Source organism: Ursus maritimus, unplaced genomic scaffold (assembly GCF_017311325.1).
Source record: "Ursus maritimus isolate PB19 unplaced genomic scaffold, ASM1731132v1 scaffold_8, whole genome shotgun sequence".
Lineage (NCBI taxonomy): Eukaryota > Metazoa > Chordata > Mammalia > Carnivora > Ursidae > Ursus > Ursus maritimus.
Window position 1 is genome coordinate 2,735,409 of NW_024426996.1, and position 17,493 is coordinate 2,752,901.

Below are 17,493 nucleotides of genomic sequence, written 5' to 3' on the forward strand. Positions count from 1 at the left end.
TGTTTTTCACCAGATAATCTGTCAATTAACTTTTAGGCCCAGCCATGGAATCTAAGAGGGTAGAAGGGTGTAAGTATGTTTTTCCTCCCCTACAAGAGAAATAAACACTTCAGTTTAAAGAATCCTCCAGAACCAGTGTGGAGAAATAATAACCACTGAAGGAAGGGTGAAGTAATCAGCTTGGCTGGAATATAGGATTCACATTAGAATGTGTTCAGAAGTAAAATAGAATATGTTTGTGCCAGATTAAAGACTGTCAACTTTATCAGTCTGCAATGGTACATCAGTAAAGATTTCTTTTGAGCAGCAGTAATATGCATTGCTTTGGGAAGGTTTATCTGGCCATTACTAAGTGACTATTAATATCATCTTGCTAAATAATGGTTTGAATGAAGAAATGAAAAAAACATGTAGATGAAAAAATCATTGTTAGGGAAGAAAAGTGGACATGGTGAACAAAAGGTAGCGGTCAAACATGACACCTGACTAGTAGAATCATGGAAATAATACAGACACACATTAGGAAAAGGGTTCATTGGAGAAGTTTTTGGAGCTTCTGAGTCAGAGCTGACTCCAAGACATGTATGTAGAAATACCCAACAACTGACAAGCAGCCGAAAATGTGAACCTAGAACTCTGAGGAAAGGTGCAGACTTAGGACTAACATTCTCAGGAAAATATGGAAAGAGAAAAACGGAAACCAAAGAAAAGCTTTAAAAAGAAGTTGTAGTCAGGGCCAGGATTAATAGTTTCTTTTAATCACTTTTATTCTACAAATGCTGAATGAGTTGCCTATGGTCTGCAAGACATTGAGGCATTGTAGGAAACTGGAAAAAAAATCCAAAACATGACCCGTCTTCTAGGTGTTACGGTCTCATTGGGAAAACAAACGAAATGATGACACATACTTAAGCACAAATATCAGTTATTCTTGGTAACATATAGTAGTAGTCAAGGGAATGTGACGTGTGAGAAGATGCTCCCTAAAGAAGTAGGAAACTGGAATCGGTGAGGACCTAAAATAAGTAATGCAGTATCCCAGAAGCTAAGAAATCAAGGGTTTAAGGAAAAGGAAGTGAACTTCAATGATGTGAGTTGCTATGAATTGTCAAGTTCACTTGTAATAATTAGGAGGTCATTCGTAACAGTTGGGAGAGCTGTACTTTACCATTTCATCTCAAGGATAACTAGATTAGTATCCCAGCTCTTCACCATGTCCTGAGCTAGAGTTAATTCCTTTTGCACTCCTATTTTTAGGGACTGGGAGTTGAAGATGAGTCATTAACAAGTTCCCATAGTCTTCGTTTTCTTACCAGCTATTGTAGGTTTTTGTTACATGTGCAAACGAGCAAGACACCAAACAAAAAATAATATGGTTACAACTTAGAAGGCACAGCCTTCTAATCACGAGCCAATGAAAGAAGGTGTCCATTATCTGCACATGTTGAGTTACACAACTAACCGTGAAAACTCCAGAAAGCCCATGGCTCCTCTATTCCATCTAGTCAAGACCCTGAGTAAGAACACGTGGGTGGCATCCTTGGAAAGGCAAGGCAGTGTAGGGCATGGGGGTCAGAAACTTATGAACCTGGGGCTTTTTTTTTTTTTTTTAAGATTTTATTTTTAAGTAATCTCTTCACCCAGCAGGGCTGGAACTCACCACCCCGAGATCAAGTCATAAGCTTCACTGACTCAGCCAGCCAGGCGCCCCATGAACCTGGGACTTATAGGCACAGGCAATCCTGCTTGCAGTTCAGCTTGTAAACAACTATCTACAAGAAAAGGTCTTAAGATAACACGCCTTGAAAAACAAATGAAATTTATGCACCCTCCCCACACAACGTCTTCTTGCATACATTTTCCGCGGATCTTTTAGTGCCCCACGATCTCCAAGAACCCTCCAGCCACCGGCCTGTGTCCCCAAGTCCCTCGGTCTGCGCAGGCGCAGGGAGCAGCCCGCAGAAGGGCGGGGAGAGGCGGGGTGCGTCCCACGCCAAAGGCCCGGGCTCCTCCCCGGAAACCTGTCATCGGGCCTCGGAGGCGGAGGAAGTGCTTCCTGGAGCGCGGAGGGGGTCACAAATCATGTGACGACGGCTTTCAAAGGAGACTGTCTTTGAAGCTGTCCCCGAATTTGCAGCGAAGGGAGCACCGCCTCCCGGAAAGCCAGGTAACTCGAGCCGCTTTGCGCCGTATTCGTCCCGGGCCCGCAGGCGGCGCGGGCGGTGAGATGCAAGGGAGGGAGAGGACTCCCATTCCCCTCTCCTTTGGGCCTAGATCTTCGCGGGTGGAGGGTGCAGTGGACTGAGGGAGGGCATCCCAGCTACCGTGTGGGTGTTTGGGAACTCCCGCCTCACTGCGGCTTCCCTGGTGCGAGTCCCCGAGCCGCGGCTTCTTGCCTGGCCCGGGTGAGAGCGGTCCCCGCTTACCAGGTTGGAGGTGGGAGGAAGTCTGGAGGGGAGAATCACCAGGAGTTTCTCTTCCAGGAGTGGAGATTGATCCTGCGGGAGAAAGGGGTTCGTCATGGCGGATGTGAGTTAACACCCCCACACAAGAGGAAGGGGAGGGGTGGGGAGTTTGGTGGAGGCCCGCGGGGCGGGGAGAGGAGAGCTTCCCAAGGAGAAATTGGCTTCCTTTTTAGCCCGCCCCCCCGCGTCGTAGTTTCTGTGGACTCTGGAGTGACTAATACGAAGAGGTTTGCGGGGTCCTGAGTGCCCACAGTGGGACTGGAGGACGCTAAGGTGTCTGAGTTGAGAGAACTGTGTTCTTCCCAGTCCCCAGTCCAGCGGGCCTAAGAGAGGCTCTGAATACCGTTTGAATTTCTAAATGTTTTGCTGCTTGTGAATCTACTTGTTTCCAGTAAGTGGTCCTGATGTCACTCCAGATTTCATTGGAGCAAATTGAGATGATTTTTAACGGATACCTCTTTAGCACAGCAATAAAACGCAAACTGTAAGTTTAGGAAACTTAATGGTACTAGTTACTAGAAACAACAGGGAATTAATAGTACTACTGTTTGTGTCAATATTTTACATCCTGTTGTTATTTTACTTACATGCTGGGCATTCTTCTAAACATTGAACATATACTCATTTAATTCTTACAACTTTAATGAAGTGGGCACTGTTACTGCCCTTGTGTTCTAGGGAGGAGGCTAAGGCATAGAAAGATCACCTAACTTGCCTCAGGTTACACAGCTGGTAAGTTGTAGAGTCAAGATACCAACCCAGGCTGTCCTCAGTCCAGAGTTTATGCTCTTAACCACTAGACTAAATGATCGTTCAACATTAATATGAGCGTGATTTTTCTTTTTAGGTTGTAAGATTATGTGTTTGAGTGTTTAGGCACTTTGCATGCCTTTATCACTCCTTTTTGGAGTGTCTCCCATTATGTTCTTGAGACCTTATTTTCCAGGCATAGTCAAATCACTGCATATCTGTTGAGCATTGCCTTGCAGAGGTTGTTGTAATAAGGGCTGTGGGTGAAATAAAGATGATTAAGGTATAATTCCTCTTCGTAAGGTTTGTTTTGTTTTTTAAGATTTTATTTATTTATTTATTTATTTATTTATTTATCAGAGAGAGAGAGCGCACAAGCAGGGGGAGCAGGCAGGCAAAGGGAGAAGCAGGCTACCTGCTGAGCAAGGAGCCTGATGTGGGGCTTGATTCCAGGACCCTGGAATCACGACCTGAGCCAAAGGCAGATACTTAACCAACTGAGCCATCCAGGCATCCCTCCATAAGGGTTTTAAAAATTTTTTTTAATTATAGTAGGCGGGTGATCATAAATGTATGTACATTATTGGATGAAAATTCAAAAGAGAGAGGGATTACATCTGGTGTTTATCAGGAAAGCCTGTTTGGAGTATTTGGTGGTTCAAATTAGCGCTAAATAATGAGTAGCAGTTTTTCTTAAAGTAAGATTGATAGAGAATTACTATTAAAATGAATAGTGTAAGCAAAGTTTGAGAGGTAGGAAAGGAAAAGATGTGTGTGGAGGAGCTGTGAGTAACCCACTTCTGCTTGGGCTGAGAGTATGTATGAGGGAGTGGTAGGAAGCAGGACTGTAAAAGTAGGTGTAGACCATATTGTAGAGAAGCTCAAATGTTAAAAGAAGTTGTAGAGAAATTATTAAACAGTGGAGAGCTGTTCAGACGTTGGTTCTCAACCTTGGCTGCACAGGGAATCATCTGGGAAGCATCTCTAACCCAGCTAGAGAAGGAGAATAATATGGCCATTGGCACTGTGTAGAACTGTATGGGATAGAAGTGGGAGACCAGCATACCAGTTAGGAAGCACAAGTCATAAGTAATAACGTGAACCTAAATTGTAATGTCAGTTGAAAAGGAGAGGAAGAGGGGCGCCTGGGTGAATTAGTCAGTTAAGCACCTGCCTTTGGCTCAGGTCATGATCCCAGGGTCCGGGGATCAAGCCTCGCATTGGGGATCAAGCCTCGCATCGGGCTCCCTACTCAGCCTGCTTCCTGCTCAGCAGGGAGCCTGCTTCTCCTCCCTCTGCCTGCTGCTCCCCCTGATTGTACTCTGTCTCTCTCTGTGAAATAAATAAATACAATCTTTAAAAAGAAAAGGAGAGGAAGAGATCATTTTAAAAACATTTGACTTCACAAATCATTTAGCAGTGATAAAGGTGAGGTTAGGGTTAAATGTTACTCTGTGTTTCAGACCTGAATAATGGGTAGTGCCAATAGTGGAGACAGGAAGAGATAGAGGAAATCTGGATTTCACGTGAAACAATGAGTTGAGTTTTAATGTGTGTATTTAAGATAAGAGCAGAGGTAAGATGGTGGTGATAACATGAAATAAAATGAACATTCAGGTTTGGCGAATAGTGGGGATTAGAGGTTCAAAACAACAGATTCCTGATCTACCTGTGTAGACCTCCTAATTGATAGCTGGATTGTCTATGATATTCCCCAGGTGAGAGAGTGCAGTGAGAAGAATTAAAATAGTCTTTTATTTCTTTAATCCTAATTCTGTTTCATGCTTAACACTTGACACATGTTGTCATTTATCTTTAGTCGTGAAAAGAAACAGAGTTTCAAAGAAGTTCCTTTACCCAGGATTGTTAAGGTGATGTGGGGACGTGGAAAGAGGTTTATAATATATTCTCAAGTGAACAGGACAGTAGCAACAGGATGTAAAATAGTATGAAAAATATGCACTAATTTTACAGCTAGTATGTATTTGTCCAGATATGCTAATCAGTTTGCATACATTTTCTCAATAAGTGTTAACAGTCTTACGACGTAGGTTCTGTGATTATCCCTTCTCACAAGTAATGAAACTGGGACTTAGAGAAAAAGGTTAAGTAACTTGTTCCAAGTCACACAACTAGTATCAAAATCAAAAAGAAAAAAACACACAGGCAAGGAAAATTATGAATGACGATTTAAAGTACATGAAATGTGGACAGGACAGTATCTAGGGAACCTGTACAAGGCATATTGTTATAATATGATTTTTTATGTTCTCTTTCAGGACCTAAAGCGATTCCTGTATAAAAAATTACCAAGGTAAAAAATTACTAATTTGTTATTAAATAAATTCTGCATTATATACGTTGATTTTATGTAGCATTTTGTTTCTATTTATTTTAGACTAAGTATGTATATATCATATTGTTATTTAGCATTTTCAAATACTTAACACTAGGTAGCACAAGAAATGTCCTTTGACATTTGAGCTGACATTTGAGCTTGACAGCTGAGATTAAACAGCTTGTGAATGCCAAAGGGCTAGAACTCAGATTTCTTGCCATGTTAGAGTTTTTCAAATGTACTATCATAGCAGTTTACTGGATTATGCTTTGAAGTAGTGAGAGCAATTTTAAGGGGAAAAACCCTAGAACTTGCCTTTCCTTTAGTATAACTTTTTTTTTCTTTCTAAAGATTGTATTTATTTATTTGACAGAGAGATAGAGACAGCCAGCGAGAGAGGGAACACAAGCAGGGAGAGTAGGAGAGGAAGAAGCAGGCTCCCAGAGGAGGAGCCCGATGCGGGGCTCGATCCCAGAACGCCGGGATCACGCCCTGAGCCGAAGGCAGACGCTTAACGACTGAGCCACCCAGGCGCCCCTCCTTTAGTATAACTTTTAAGACCTAATTGCCGAGTCTGTATAACCTACAAATGCTAGATGTAGACAGCAGTTCATACTTGGAAAATCACAAGGCTTGCTTGTGCCTGCACCCAGTCCATTTGATGCGCCATTTTCAATTAGGCTCTGTGTGAAGGACCGCAGACTTCCTTTTAGATGTTTTTGTGGTTCAGAGGACTTTGTCACTTTCGTTGTATTAAAATTCACATTTAGTTTAGTGCAAAATAATACCTTAGAGTTACGGATGTGAGAGAGAGGAATAGGACTTGAGACCTCCATTTTCACATTCCAGCATGATCGAATAACCTTTGAGGTGTAATGTTGCACAATATGTGGTGAGATTCTTTTTTTCCTTCTTTTTTTATTCTCCAAGTGTGTAAATTTAAAAAGGTTTTGGATGTCAGTTTACTTCTGTAGGTAGGTTAAAAAAAAAAATTCTCTTGTTTGGATTTTTGCCTGAACTGTTTGGTGTGGTTTGCTGTTGACTTGTGCCTTTACCCTGACTACAAACCAGTAGAAATTAATACTATCTCCTGGGTTTCATTTACGTATGTTTGTATTCAAGAAGAAAATACTGTTATATTCAGGAGGGAAATATTACGGAAGCATGAAGTACTTGATTCTGTTGCCAGCCTAACGATGGGAAGGCAGTCCTGGCTTTGCACAGTAGTGCAGGGCCGCAAAGATGACTGTGCTGGAACCGTCCGGAGCGGTCTTAGTAATCCCTGCGGGAAGGACCGTTGGTCTGTGATGTTTAGAAAATTTTGTCAAAACCGTAAAACCTCTTTTGTTGGTTCTATTTGAGGGAATGGAAACAAATGCTAAAACCAGTATTTGTTTAATACACAGCAATTTAAAAACAGTGGAATTATTGAGTAATAGAGTGTTTATTTCTTTGGAGAAAACGCCTCAAGTGTAGTTTGAACGGTTCCTACTTCTTTGCACACACGGTAAAATACAGGAAACGGACAACCTTAAGGTAAGGAGCAGGCGTCTTCTCTGTGCCTTCGAATTGCCGTACTCCTTTCTCAGACTGGATCAGCCCCCACCATTTTGTCCTTTGTACTGTCGATGCCGTGCGAGGTTTTTTGCCAGCGTCCCTTCCTCTAGGATAGCGTCGTCCTTTTCCTCGCCACCCGTGCCCCCTTCCTGTCGGTGAGCGCGCTTGGACGGGGTTCCTCTGGCTGCACGTCTTGTGCACACAGCGAAAGGGTGGGCGTCCTTTCGGCTGTTATGCCTTCTCCGAGTGTTTACTTTCTATTTGCATTTCACTTCTAGCATTGTCACCTTTCCTTCCTTTGCTGTATGTCATCGTGATTAGCCAGTTCCCGATTTCAGTTCTGTTTTTCTTTTTAATACCATATGCTTTATCATTGGGCGACAAGGAGATAGCGCTCCGTGTTTTACCGTCCCTGCCTGCACGGAGGAACCAGCCACCAGCACGCTTTGAAAGCAGTGACGGGACTGGTTCTTGACACGGTGCGCATCTGTCATTGACAAAGTTATTCACGTGGTGATTTGTATGAAGAGTTAGTGGGGTTTGTACTGTATGCAGTTACTCACGTAATATGCCCTCTGTCCTGAAGTTTGAGCCATGCTGTCAGGGGAGTGGTGTTATTTAATTCAGCTCTGGGAACTAAAATGTGTCCATATTGGAACTGTACAAAACGAAGGATTTCTGTGTTGGTATCTGCCTGATTGGAAGTTTAGCAATATTTAAAGGGTGGTAAAACTGACCAGTAGGATTCGAGGGAAATACTGCACTGGCAACAAAATATAGGAGCAGAAGCATAGTTGGTATTTGTAAAAAGTATATTTGTAAAAGTGTGATGAAAATCTTTGTATAGTGGAAGAAAGGGGTTAGGATCATGTGTTTCGGTTTAGTTTGGGTTTTTTTTCCCCCATAATGACCAAGGCTGCTTTGGTTCGTATTCATTCATGACTTTTTCTTGAAAGTAGGCTTATTGTATCCCAAAAGCTAGAGAAATGAAGAAATAATATTGAACACTTACAAAGAAACGTAGTAAAACGTACATTTTGATTTGTTGCTAATTGTATGTAAAATGAAGGGGTTTGGACGAAGGCAGCTCGGCTTCAGAGCTGCGGGTTCATGCTTTTAATTGTACCGCCATACCTCTCAACAACAAGTCAGTTAATAGAATACGGTTTTGTTCATTTTTAAATTCCCTGCTAAATATAGTCCTTGAATTTGTATTTTTCAGTCTAGTTGTGACCCAAAGCAGGCTCAGGCTTTAACAGTCACAACTTTTTGTGTTTTAAAATAACCAAATGTTACATTATTATATATATAAAACGAAGTATGATGTCTGATTACAAATGCAACATTTGTTTTTTTGGAATAGAAGTGTTTGTTTTATTGAGCTTTAGGTTTAGGTGTCTGCAGAATATTTCATAACATTTAATTCCTTCTGGAAGTGCATACAGTGTACCTATTAACGCAGCATACTTATTTTCAACTATTAGTAAAATCTACTCATGTTATTTTTTGTTCACCATGTGTAGAATTGGAAACATCTTTTATATTTGTGACCTGATTTCTTTAAGTGGATATTTTAAGTATGTGAGTAATTTTTCTACTTTGTTGGGCATTTATCTCTGTGAATTTAAAATCTGTTAAAAAGAAAGTCTTTATTTCTGCCTCCTCTTTTGGTGCATTAGTTGGCATTTAAGTTAATTAACTGAAACTAAGAGAAAAGAAACTATGGTGACAGAGATATTTCTAAACATTTTTTGTAGTACTCTTTACCTGCTTTTTAATTTGCTTATCTTTTGAGGAGGCAGTACATTCATAAAGTTCAAGATTCAGAAGTTAACTGAAGGACATAGTGAGAAGTTTCCTAGCCCTGCCCCCCAGCCACACAGTTCCCCTCTCAGAGACACCCAGTACATTCAAAGATGTTTGACGCACCTGTAAACAGGCATGTCTATAAACACACATATTTACACATTTACACTTGGATCTTAGTTGAGGATATTATAACAAAATACCATAGATTGGATTTCCTATAAATAACCAAAATTTATTTTCCACAGTTCTGGAAGCTGGGAGTCCAAGATCAAGGTGCCAGCATGGTTCAGTTCTGGTCGAGCCCCTTTCCGAGTTGCAGATTGCAGACTCCCCATATCTTTATATGGTAGAAAGAGGGCTAGCTAGCTCTCTAGCCTTAAGTAAGGGCACTCTTCTGATATCTGAGGGCTCCCCCCCCCATTTCCTGATTACCTCCCAAAGGCCCCACCTCCAAATACATTGGGATTAGGGTTTCAACATAACGAATTTTGGGGGTGACACAAACATTCAGTCCATCACAACATATACATACACATGCCTACACTTGTTTTTATAAAAGTTCTACTTCCTGTACACACTATTCAAAACTGTTTTTTCACTTAACAATATACCTTTTAGGTCAGTCCTTCCCAGTACATGCAAAGAGCTGTTTCTTTGTTTTTAATGGCTGCAGGGTGTTCTGTTGTGTGTGTGTCGTGATTTTTTGGACTTGTCCTTCTTGATAGACAGGTTTCCAGTTTTCTTTCCTATTTCAGGTGATGTTGCTGTTGATAACGGGACAAAGTAGTTTCTATGTGTGCAAGTATCAGTAGGATATACTTTTATATAACCTAGTTAGAAGAATTTGTTTTATACATTAACCTTACAGAGCACATTTTAATCTGTAGATAATTCCAGGTTAGAATGATAATAAAAAATAATACCAGTAAATATTTATACACGGTTATTTCATCATTCTTACGTTATTTTATTTTTTTATTTTTCATTATGTTCAGTTAGCCAACATATAGTACAAGTTTTTGTCGTAGTGTTCAACGATTCATTAGTTGTGTATAACACCCGGTGCTCATCCCAACACATGCCCTCCTAATACCCATCACCCGGTCACCCCCTCCCCCCACCCCCCTCCTTTCTGTAACCCTCAGCTTGGCTTCTGGAGTCCAGAGTCTCTCGTGGTTTGTCTCCCTCTCTGATTTCTTTCCATTCGGTTTTCCCTCCCTTCCCCTGCGGTCCTCTGCACTGTTACGTCCCATATATGAGTGAAACAACAGAATTGTCTTTCTCTGCTTGACTTATTTCACTTAGCATAATCCCCTCCAGTTCCATCCATGTCGATACAAACGGTGGGTATTCATCCTTTCCGGTGGCTGAGTAATACTCCATTGTATATATGGGCCACATCGTCTTTATCAATTCATCTGTTGAAAGACATCTCGGTTCCTTCCACAGTTTGGCTCTTACGGACATTGCTGCTATGAACATCATTCTTACTTTTAACGTGAGGTTCGTAAATGGTAGTGTTTATAACATTTCCTCAAAATTTAATAACACTTCTCTGACTTAAAAGTTTTTGCCACTGGTTCTTTAAAATTTAATTTCAGTATCTTAAGATGACTATTCCTCATTTCTAACTTAAAACATTAAGGTTAACACAATAAGGAATGGATAATCTGGGTTACAGTAAGAACGTTGAACATATTTCTGAGTAGCAGTCTTGGATATTATGAGATTATGGGGCTGGAAGTTTGAGAATGTTTTCCCATTCTAATTTTTAACACTGTAATTTTGTACTCTAGGAATTCTGTAATGAGTTAATACTTAAACTGCACTAATAAATTGTCAGTGTGCTCAGATGACAGTCTGATGCTAATTAGTAATAATTAATATTTTTGAATTTTAACTATGTACCAGCCTCTACTTTACATGCATTACTTTATTAAATTTTGCAATAGCTACATAAGTACAGTTGTCCCCTTTCCGTATTGGTAACAGAGGCTTACAGAGGTTTCATAACTGGCCCAGGGTAGCATAAATAGTAAATGTAGGAGAGCCTAGACTGGACCAAATGGTTATAGTCCTGACCATTCTGCTTACTGCTTCTTATGTAGGCATAGCTGAAAAGATTGCAACATGACCTTCATTCTTTCCATTCTGTTCCTTCAGCCTAGAACAATCTTTCTGCCCCTCTTCTCTGGACCAGTGCCATAACATCTCAGCTTAGCTATCACTGTCTCAGGGAAGCCTTCCCTGACCCACTTGTCTAAATCAGCCCCCCTTTTATAGGCTCTCCTAACCCACAGATATCTTGACGGCACTTGATACCATTGTCACTATAGCTACTGCTGATAACCTGTCATACTTTCGTAAATAATGGAAAGATAAGTAGCAATTATAATGGAGAAGTATCTGTGTTTTAGATCTTATCAATAAATTGCATAAATTTTTTAAGATTTTAATAATACACATGTTTATTCAATTTCTGGAAGTTTTGGCAGACATCTGGAAACTTATGAGGTCAGTAACTGAGTTGACATAGATTTTCAGAAATATACATGAAAATCCCTATAATGACTTTGAGGTGCATATTTTGAGAAAATGAAATGTTTCATAATATTTTAACTTCTTTTTTTCTTTCTAGTGTTGAAGGGCTCCATGCTATTGTTGTGTCAGATAGAGATGGAGTCCCCGTTATTAAAGGTAAGACTGAGCGCCTGCATGCCAGTATCATGTTTGCTTTTGAATAAAAACGTATTTAGGTCTGAGTAATGCGGAAAGCAAGCATATAAAAGCTATTTCAATAAATCCAGGAGAAGGTCTTAGTTTGGCGGGAGATGTTTGCTTTTGGATGTTGAAGGCTGGATCACCTGCTACATGTTGAATGGATTGTGTCACCATCGAGAGTTTAAGCATGGATTTATCACAAGCCTAGTTTTTCTTGAAAGACATTAGTGGTACAAGGTAAACATTAGTAAATGTCAGTGCTGAGACTGGGCCTGTATGCAGCTACATGTGTTACACAGCCTTCCCCCAATGTATATTTTTTTTTTAAAGATTTTATTTATTTATTCGACAGAGATAGAGACAGCCAGCGAGAGAGGGAACACAAGCAGGGGGAGTGGGAGAGGAAGAAGCAGGCTCACAGCGGAAGAGCCTGATGTGAGGCTCGATCCCATAACGCCGGGATCACGCCCTGAGCCGAAGGCAGACGCTTAACCGCTGTGCCACCCAGGCGCCCCCCAATGTATATTTTTTAATCAGTTACTGCTAGTGGTTTTGGGATAAACCTCCTTACATTTGAATTAATATATGTTCATTGTTTTGTTGAAACTTTGTTGCTTTTCTCCTTCTTTACTGGAAATAAGATATTTTTTCAACTTTTAATTTCACAATTTACTTTCGTTAACGAGGCTCTAACAAGACTTTCTCACCTGAAGAAAAGCTTGTTAACCTGGAAAACGAAATTTTTTTTGCCTGATTTTCAGCTTTTTTTTTTTTTTTTTTAGAGTTTAGTTATTTATTTGAGAGAGAGAGAGAGTGTGTGCGCATATGTGCAGGCAAGCAGGGGGAGGGGTAGAGGGGGAAGGAGAGGAACTCGCAGACTGGCTGGAGCCAGAGCCCGGATCCCAACGTAGGGCTCGATCTCAGGGCCCTGAGATCATGGTGTGAGCCAAATCAAGAGTCAGTCGCTTAGCTGACTGAGCCACCCAGGCAGCCCTCAGCTTTTGTCTTCAAGTATATATGATGTCACTGAATCAGTGTGTATTAAGAGCATTTTTACTATTTGTGTCTTAAGGTATCATCACACGGATGTTCGTAGTTCTGTAGGGACGCCGTAATAGCTTTCCCAAGGAAAGATTAAATGAGTTTCTTGACATTTTGTTTACAATTTCTTTTCCACCTGAGGTTATCATATATGTCAGATAATTTTAGACCTTAGAATTGAAAGGAAGTGTAGAAATCACTTAATTTAGTTCTTTCATTTTGTAAACAAAGATGGTCAAGTGCAAAGAGTACATTGTTAGTGCAAAGTTGCACATGAGTCAGTGACAAGATAATAATAGAACCCATTATCTTCTGATGTGTGGTTCAGTGTGCGTTCTAGCCCACCATAAAACATAGGTGGCCGTGGGCAAGTAAGTCGCCTGCCTTTTTGCCTTTACTCAATTCTGTGATGAGGGCTTTGAACAAAATTAACATAATCTCCAGCTCTAATGTTCTTTCTTAGGATCTCTGTGTTAAAGCTACAACTAATTCCATTCAGGTCTTTTAATGAGTGAAAGAAACTTAAAACAGATGGCCAGCTGCAAAATTATTAATGTCTATAAGTGAGACTGCTATAGGTTTATGAGAGCAAATGTTTTCTGGAAGCTTCTTTCACTATTCTAGCTTGGCTCTCGGTTGAGCAGAATATTCAGTTTATTAAACATACTGATTAATTTGTGTTTTAAAGTAGATATTAAGAAAATATAAACAATATTCTTCAAAAAAAAATTGTGACAATCAGTATTTCTTCCCTTGGTTATGATCACTCGATTTCTGACTGAGCAGTTTTTCTCACCTAAATTGGTGAGGCCCAATTCGTGATACAATTTTCAGTATTGTGAAGCATAGTAGCCTTTGAGCTCAATATTTTCACTGATTTATGTTAAAAAACAGAAAGGGTGCTGTAAAGTTCTATCACACGCACTGCATGATTTTTATTTAAACCGTTTGTATTTCCAGTGGCCAATGATAGTGCCCCAGAGCATGCGTTGCGACCTGGCTTCTTATCTACTTTCGCCCTTGCAACAGACCAAGGGAGCAAACTTGGACTTTCAAAAAATAAAAGTATCATCTGTTACTATAACACCTACCAGGTAGGTTCATAATTATTGACTGGTTTGCTACCTTCAACTGTTGTCGTGTCTTCTCTATGAAAAAGCTTACGTTGTTACTCTAAATTCTAGTTTTGAAGTGTGGGTGGCGTTTTGAAACCCTAGCCTTCAAATTGGTTATGTTGAATTGTAGTAACCGTCTTCACATTTTATAGCAGGCATTAATTAATGCGGAAAAGTAATTAAGAGGTATATTAATAAAGTACATTATCCTAAAAAGGGAAGTCAGGTCACCGTCACCTCCAGTAGATGGTGCCCTTAGCTTAACACATGTGATTTCTCAAATTACATACTTTTTTTGTGGTATAAAAAAATTTCCCTTGATGGCTAAGTAGTGTTATTGAAATTTGTTATTGCTGCGAATGCCTTCATTTGGTTTGGAAGATCTATATGAGTGAGGTTGCTGTGAAGGAATTTCATTGCTACACACCTCTTCATCTCTAGCTGCGTCTTCTTGTTTAGAGTAAGTTGATGGCGTCGGCCTTAGAGCGGTTTCGCAGAGTTTGATTCATGTACTGCTGGTGCTGCACAAGTGATGTTTTTATTTTAAAAGTTCATATTTTCATGTGTATTAGGCAGAAGATAACCAACGCTTTTGACCTTTAATTTCATCGGTAAGGGTCAGCTCGAAGCTAAGTTTTTTTAAACGATAGTTGATTTGAAGTAAACTCAAATTTAAAGTAATAGTGGTACTCAGGAAGCAGGAAAATCATGAAGGTAGATCTGCTTGGATGAGAAATACTGATTCAGCCATTTAATTATCAAGTGTTTCTGGAGCCCTGCCATGTACTCATGGGCACACTGCTGGGCCTTGGGAGCTAAAGTGACGATAATGACGTAGTCCCGCCTTCCCATCTCTGAAGGCTGAGGAATGGTAATGTCTCTAAGAGAGACTCAGTGAGTTTGTTGTTCTTTCATATTACATGATGGTAGGTAGCATCTTACACATTGGCCATTTAAATAAAACTTTTGAAAGATTAAGGTATTTCATTTGAATAACATATTATTTAGATCTTACTTTCTTTTTAGGTGGTTCAATTCAATCGTTTACCTTTGGTGGTGAGTTTCATAGCCAGCAGCAATGCCAATACAGGTGTGTTTTAACTACCTTAAATACAGCTTTTAATTTCTTGTAACACCATATCTGAGCAGTCTAATATGACAGGAACAGTAGATTTAGAGTCAGAAAAGCTGACTTCATGGCCCAGCTCCACCATCTATTTCTTGGTCTCCAGAAAAGTTTAACTTCTGTGAATTCTGTTTTCCCTAGCTGTAATGTAGCTAAAATCTGCTTTCTCTGTTTCATGGGGTTATTTTCTAGTTCAAGTGAGACATTATATGGGTAGGTGATCCTTTACGATAAAAAGGAGAGTATAAATTATCTTCACCCCTTGAATGCTACATCTTGCTCACACTAAAACAGCTTAAGAAAACACAAAAAGAGTGGAGAAGATAACCAGACACTTAAAATGGTCAAGGATGAGTTCAAGTCTATGTAGACCCATCTATTAGAGTTTGTAAAACCTTGAATGATAGTGGGCAAGATTAATGTGATTGAGAATTCTGAGAGTGTGACTAGAATGAACTTACATGTGTTCTTCCTGAGGGTCGAAGAATCTGAGAACAAACACCAGGAAGCTGTACTTTCTATAGCAGATCGTAAGATCCCATTATATCCAGTAGCCTTCGCTGGATATTTATGTTTAAAATAATGCCTGTATCCTGTAATTTACATACTCCCTTTTGGATGAAGTGGGATTATTTTTTTTTAAGTATTGACTCCTTTAGATTTGGCTACTGTTTAGAACTGTTACGCATTCTTTTTCTGTTTTTTTCTTTCCAAGTTGTTTGAGCAAGTCTGTGTCCCGCTATGTCACTGAAACCTGTCTTTAGATTCCTTGTCTTTAAAATGAGGAGTATAGATTTGATGTAGAAGATCTCTTCCGTTTCTAAATATTTTGAAACTGTAAAATGCTCTATGTGAAAACACTTTGTAAATTATATAGGATAGTAGTGGTGTTGATGTTTAAAGTATATTAAACCTCAGTTGTGATGAATCACCATCATGTACTAAATCATCAGTTGTTACCAATGTTGATAATGTACAGAATTATATTTTAGTATCTAGAACAGTTTTTTTTTTGAGAATCCCCGATGCTTTTAATATTCCGTGAAATAGAGGAAGATCTTTGAGCGTAAGACAAACAGTGTCTGAGATATATAAGACATAGAGCTTTTCACTCTGGTAAACCAAGGAGAAGCTAGATATGCTCATTTCTAGACTACTTTGCCTCCCAGATTCAGCGCCGAATTTTAAACATGGAAGTGTATGTTTTATACTCCTACCGTTCATCTTTAAACTTAATTTTTTCACTTGAAATACTCATTTATGCTTCAGCTTTCCTGAATTTATAAAATAAATTTCTAGTATTTCTTTTCTCAAGGTTGAAGCAGGCTGTCTCCCTCTGTTTTGATAAAGTCCATTAAAATTTGTTCAGGAAAAAAGTGCACCTTTTTAAGTAAAAATATTAGATCATTTCTGAATCAGTACAGATTTTGAAACAATAAAGTATAAATTAAAGTTTTCTTTTCAAAACTCTAACAATATTTCAGTGCATGTAATTCATTTTATATCTTCTAATACATATAAATATTTTTCATTTATTTACTTTAATAATAGACGATGAAAATAAACTTCATAATGAAAAGGGGTTTTGATTAGTTAGAATTACAGTATTTTGCTTTACTTATGGGGAATAAGCTAGATCTTGTTTGCTCTTTAGTAACTAAATTTTGACAGGAGGAAATCGAAGTCAAAGACTTTTTCAGGAACATTTTTCTAATGTTCTCATTTTCTTAATCTCTGTTTTAGGACTCATTGTCAGCCTAGAAAAGGAACTTGCTCCGTTATTCGAAGAATTGAGACAAGTTGTGGAAGTTTCTTAATCCGGCAGTGGTTTTGATGTACCCCTTATTTTCATTATAACAGACACAATATCAATCCAGCAATCTTTAGACCACAACAGTGCTTGTATCCATGTACTCAAGAAAGGGCCCCTTTTCCCACCTGACACTAAAGAAAGAGCCTATAGATATAATTTATGGATAGATTGATACCTTTTCTTGTGCAGGGTCTTTTTCTGATGTAGTGAGATCTGGGGATACCACGGAGATGGTTCAGTACATCACAGCTCCCATGGAGTTAATCCAGGCACAAATATGCATGAGATTCTATTCAGTGGGTCAGAATCAAAATGGTACTCGGATCCACTTGAGCCATTAAGTGCTCCCTATTATATAGTATGCCCAGGCCTGCAGAGTGAAGCAGACCCTTTTAATTGTGAATAATAATGAGGACATATTTTTCTTTATATTGTTTTATTTCTTAGCATGGAGTGTGAGGAAGATAAAATGGCTTAGTAAAAGTAATAAAATCAGTACAATCACTAACTTTTCTACGTATATATTATTTTCCAACCTAGATGAATAGTACCAATTTGATTCTTCTCAGAGGGTGCTGCTCTTTAATGAAAATTGAAGATGATAGCTAACGGTTTATTTGCTCCACTCTGCTTTCTATAACCAATCGGTGCTGTAATGTTTGTGTGTTCTTTGTAAAATTTAGAAGTGATTCATGATTGAATTCTGCTTCCAGTATTGGTATGTACGTACACATGGTAGTACAGCCTTGTTTTTCATA

General features: G+C 39.3%; 1 protein-coding gene across 7 annotated transcripts; it reads left to right on the forward strand.

Moving 5' to 3' along the window:
* Positions 1–1,644: 1,644 nt before the first annotated feature.
* On the forward strand, positions 1,645–17,240 carry LAMTOR3 (late endosomal/lysosomal adaptor, MAPK and MTOR activator 3). Of its 7 annotated transcripts, XM_040625413.1 has the most exons (9): positions 1,659–2,167; positions 2,484–2,529; positions 5,495–5,529; positions 7,012–7,089; positions 10,369–10,422; positions 11,558–11,616; positions 13,642–13,775; positions 14,823–14,886; positions 16,666–17,240. In XM_040625413.1, exons 2-9 carry the CDS (start codon positions 2,521–2,523, stop codon positions 16,737–16,739), a joined length of 507 nt encoding a protein of 168 aa, XP_040481347.1. In that variant the 5' UTR covers positions 1,659–2,167; positions 2,484–2,520; the 3' UTR covers positions 16,740–17,240. The 7 variants fall into 7 exon arrangements, with proteins under 7 accessions (XP_040481348.1, XP_040481347.1, XP_008705423.1 ...); XM_040625414.1 differs by lacking the exon at positions 14,823–14,886 and having other exon boundaries at positions 1,645–2,167; XM_008707201.2 differs by lacking the exon at positions 10,369–10,422 and having other exon boundaries at positions 1,662–2,167.
* Positions 17,241–17,493: the final 253 nt, after the last annotated feature.

Excerpts from the sequence above, each read along its gene's own strand:
- LAMTOR3 (XM_040625413.1), top strand. Across the intron at positions 7,090-10,368 it reads AGGAAACGGACAACCTTAAG|TTTGGCTCTTACGGACATTG; the intron begins GTAAGGAGCAGG and ends TTCCTTCCACAG. Across the intron at positions 11,617-13,641 it reads TGGAGTCCCCGTTATTAAAG|TGGCCAATGATAGTGCCCCA; the intron begins GTAAGACTGAGC and ends TTGTATTTCCAG.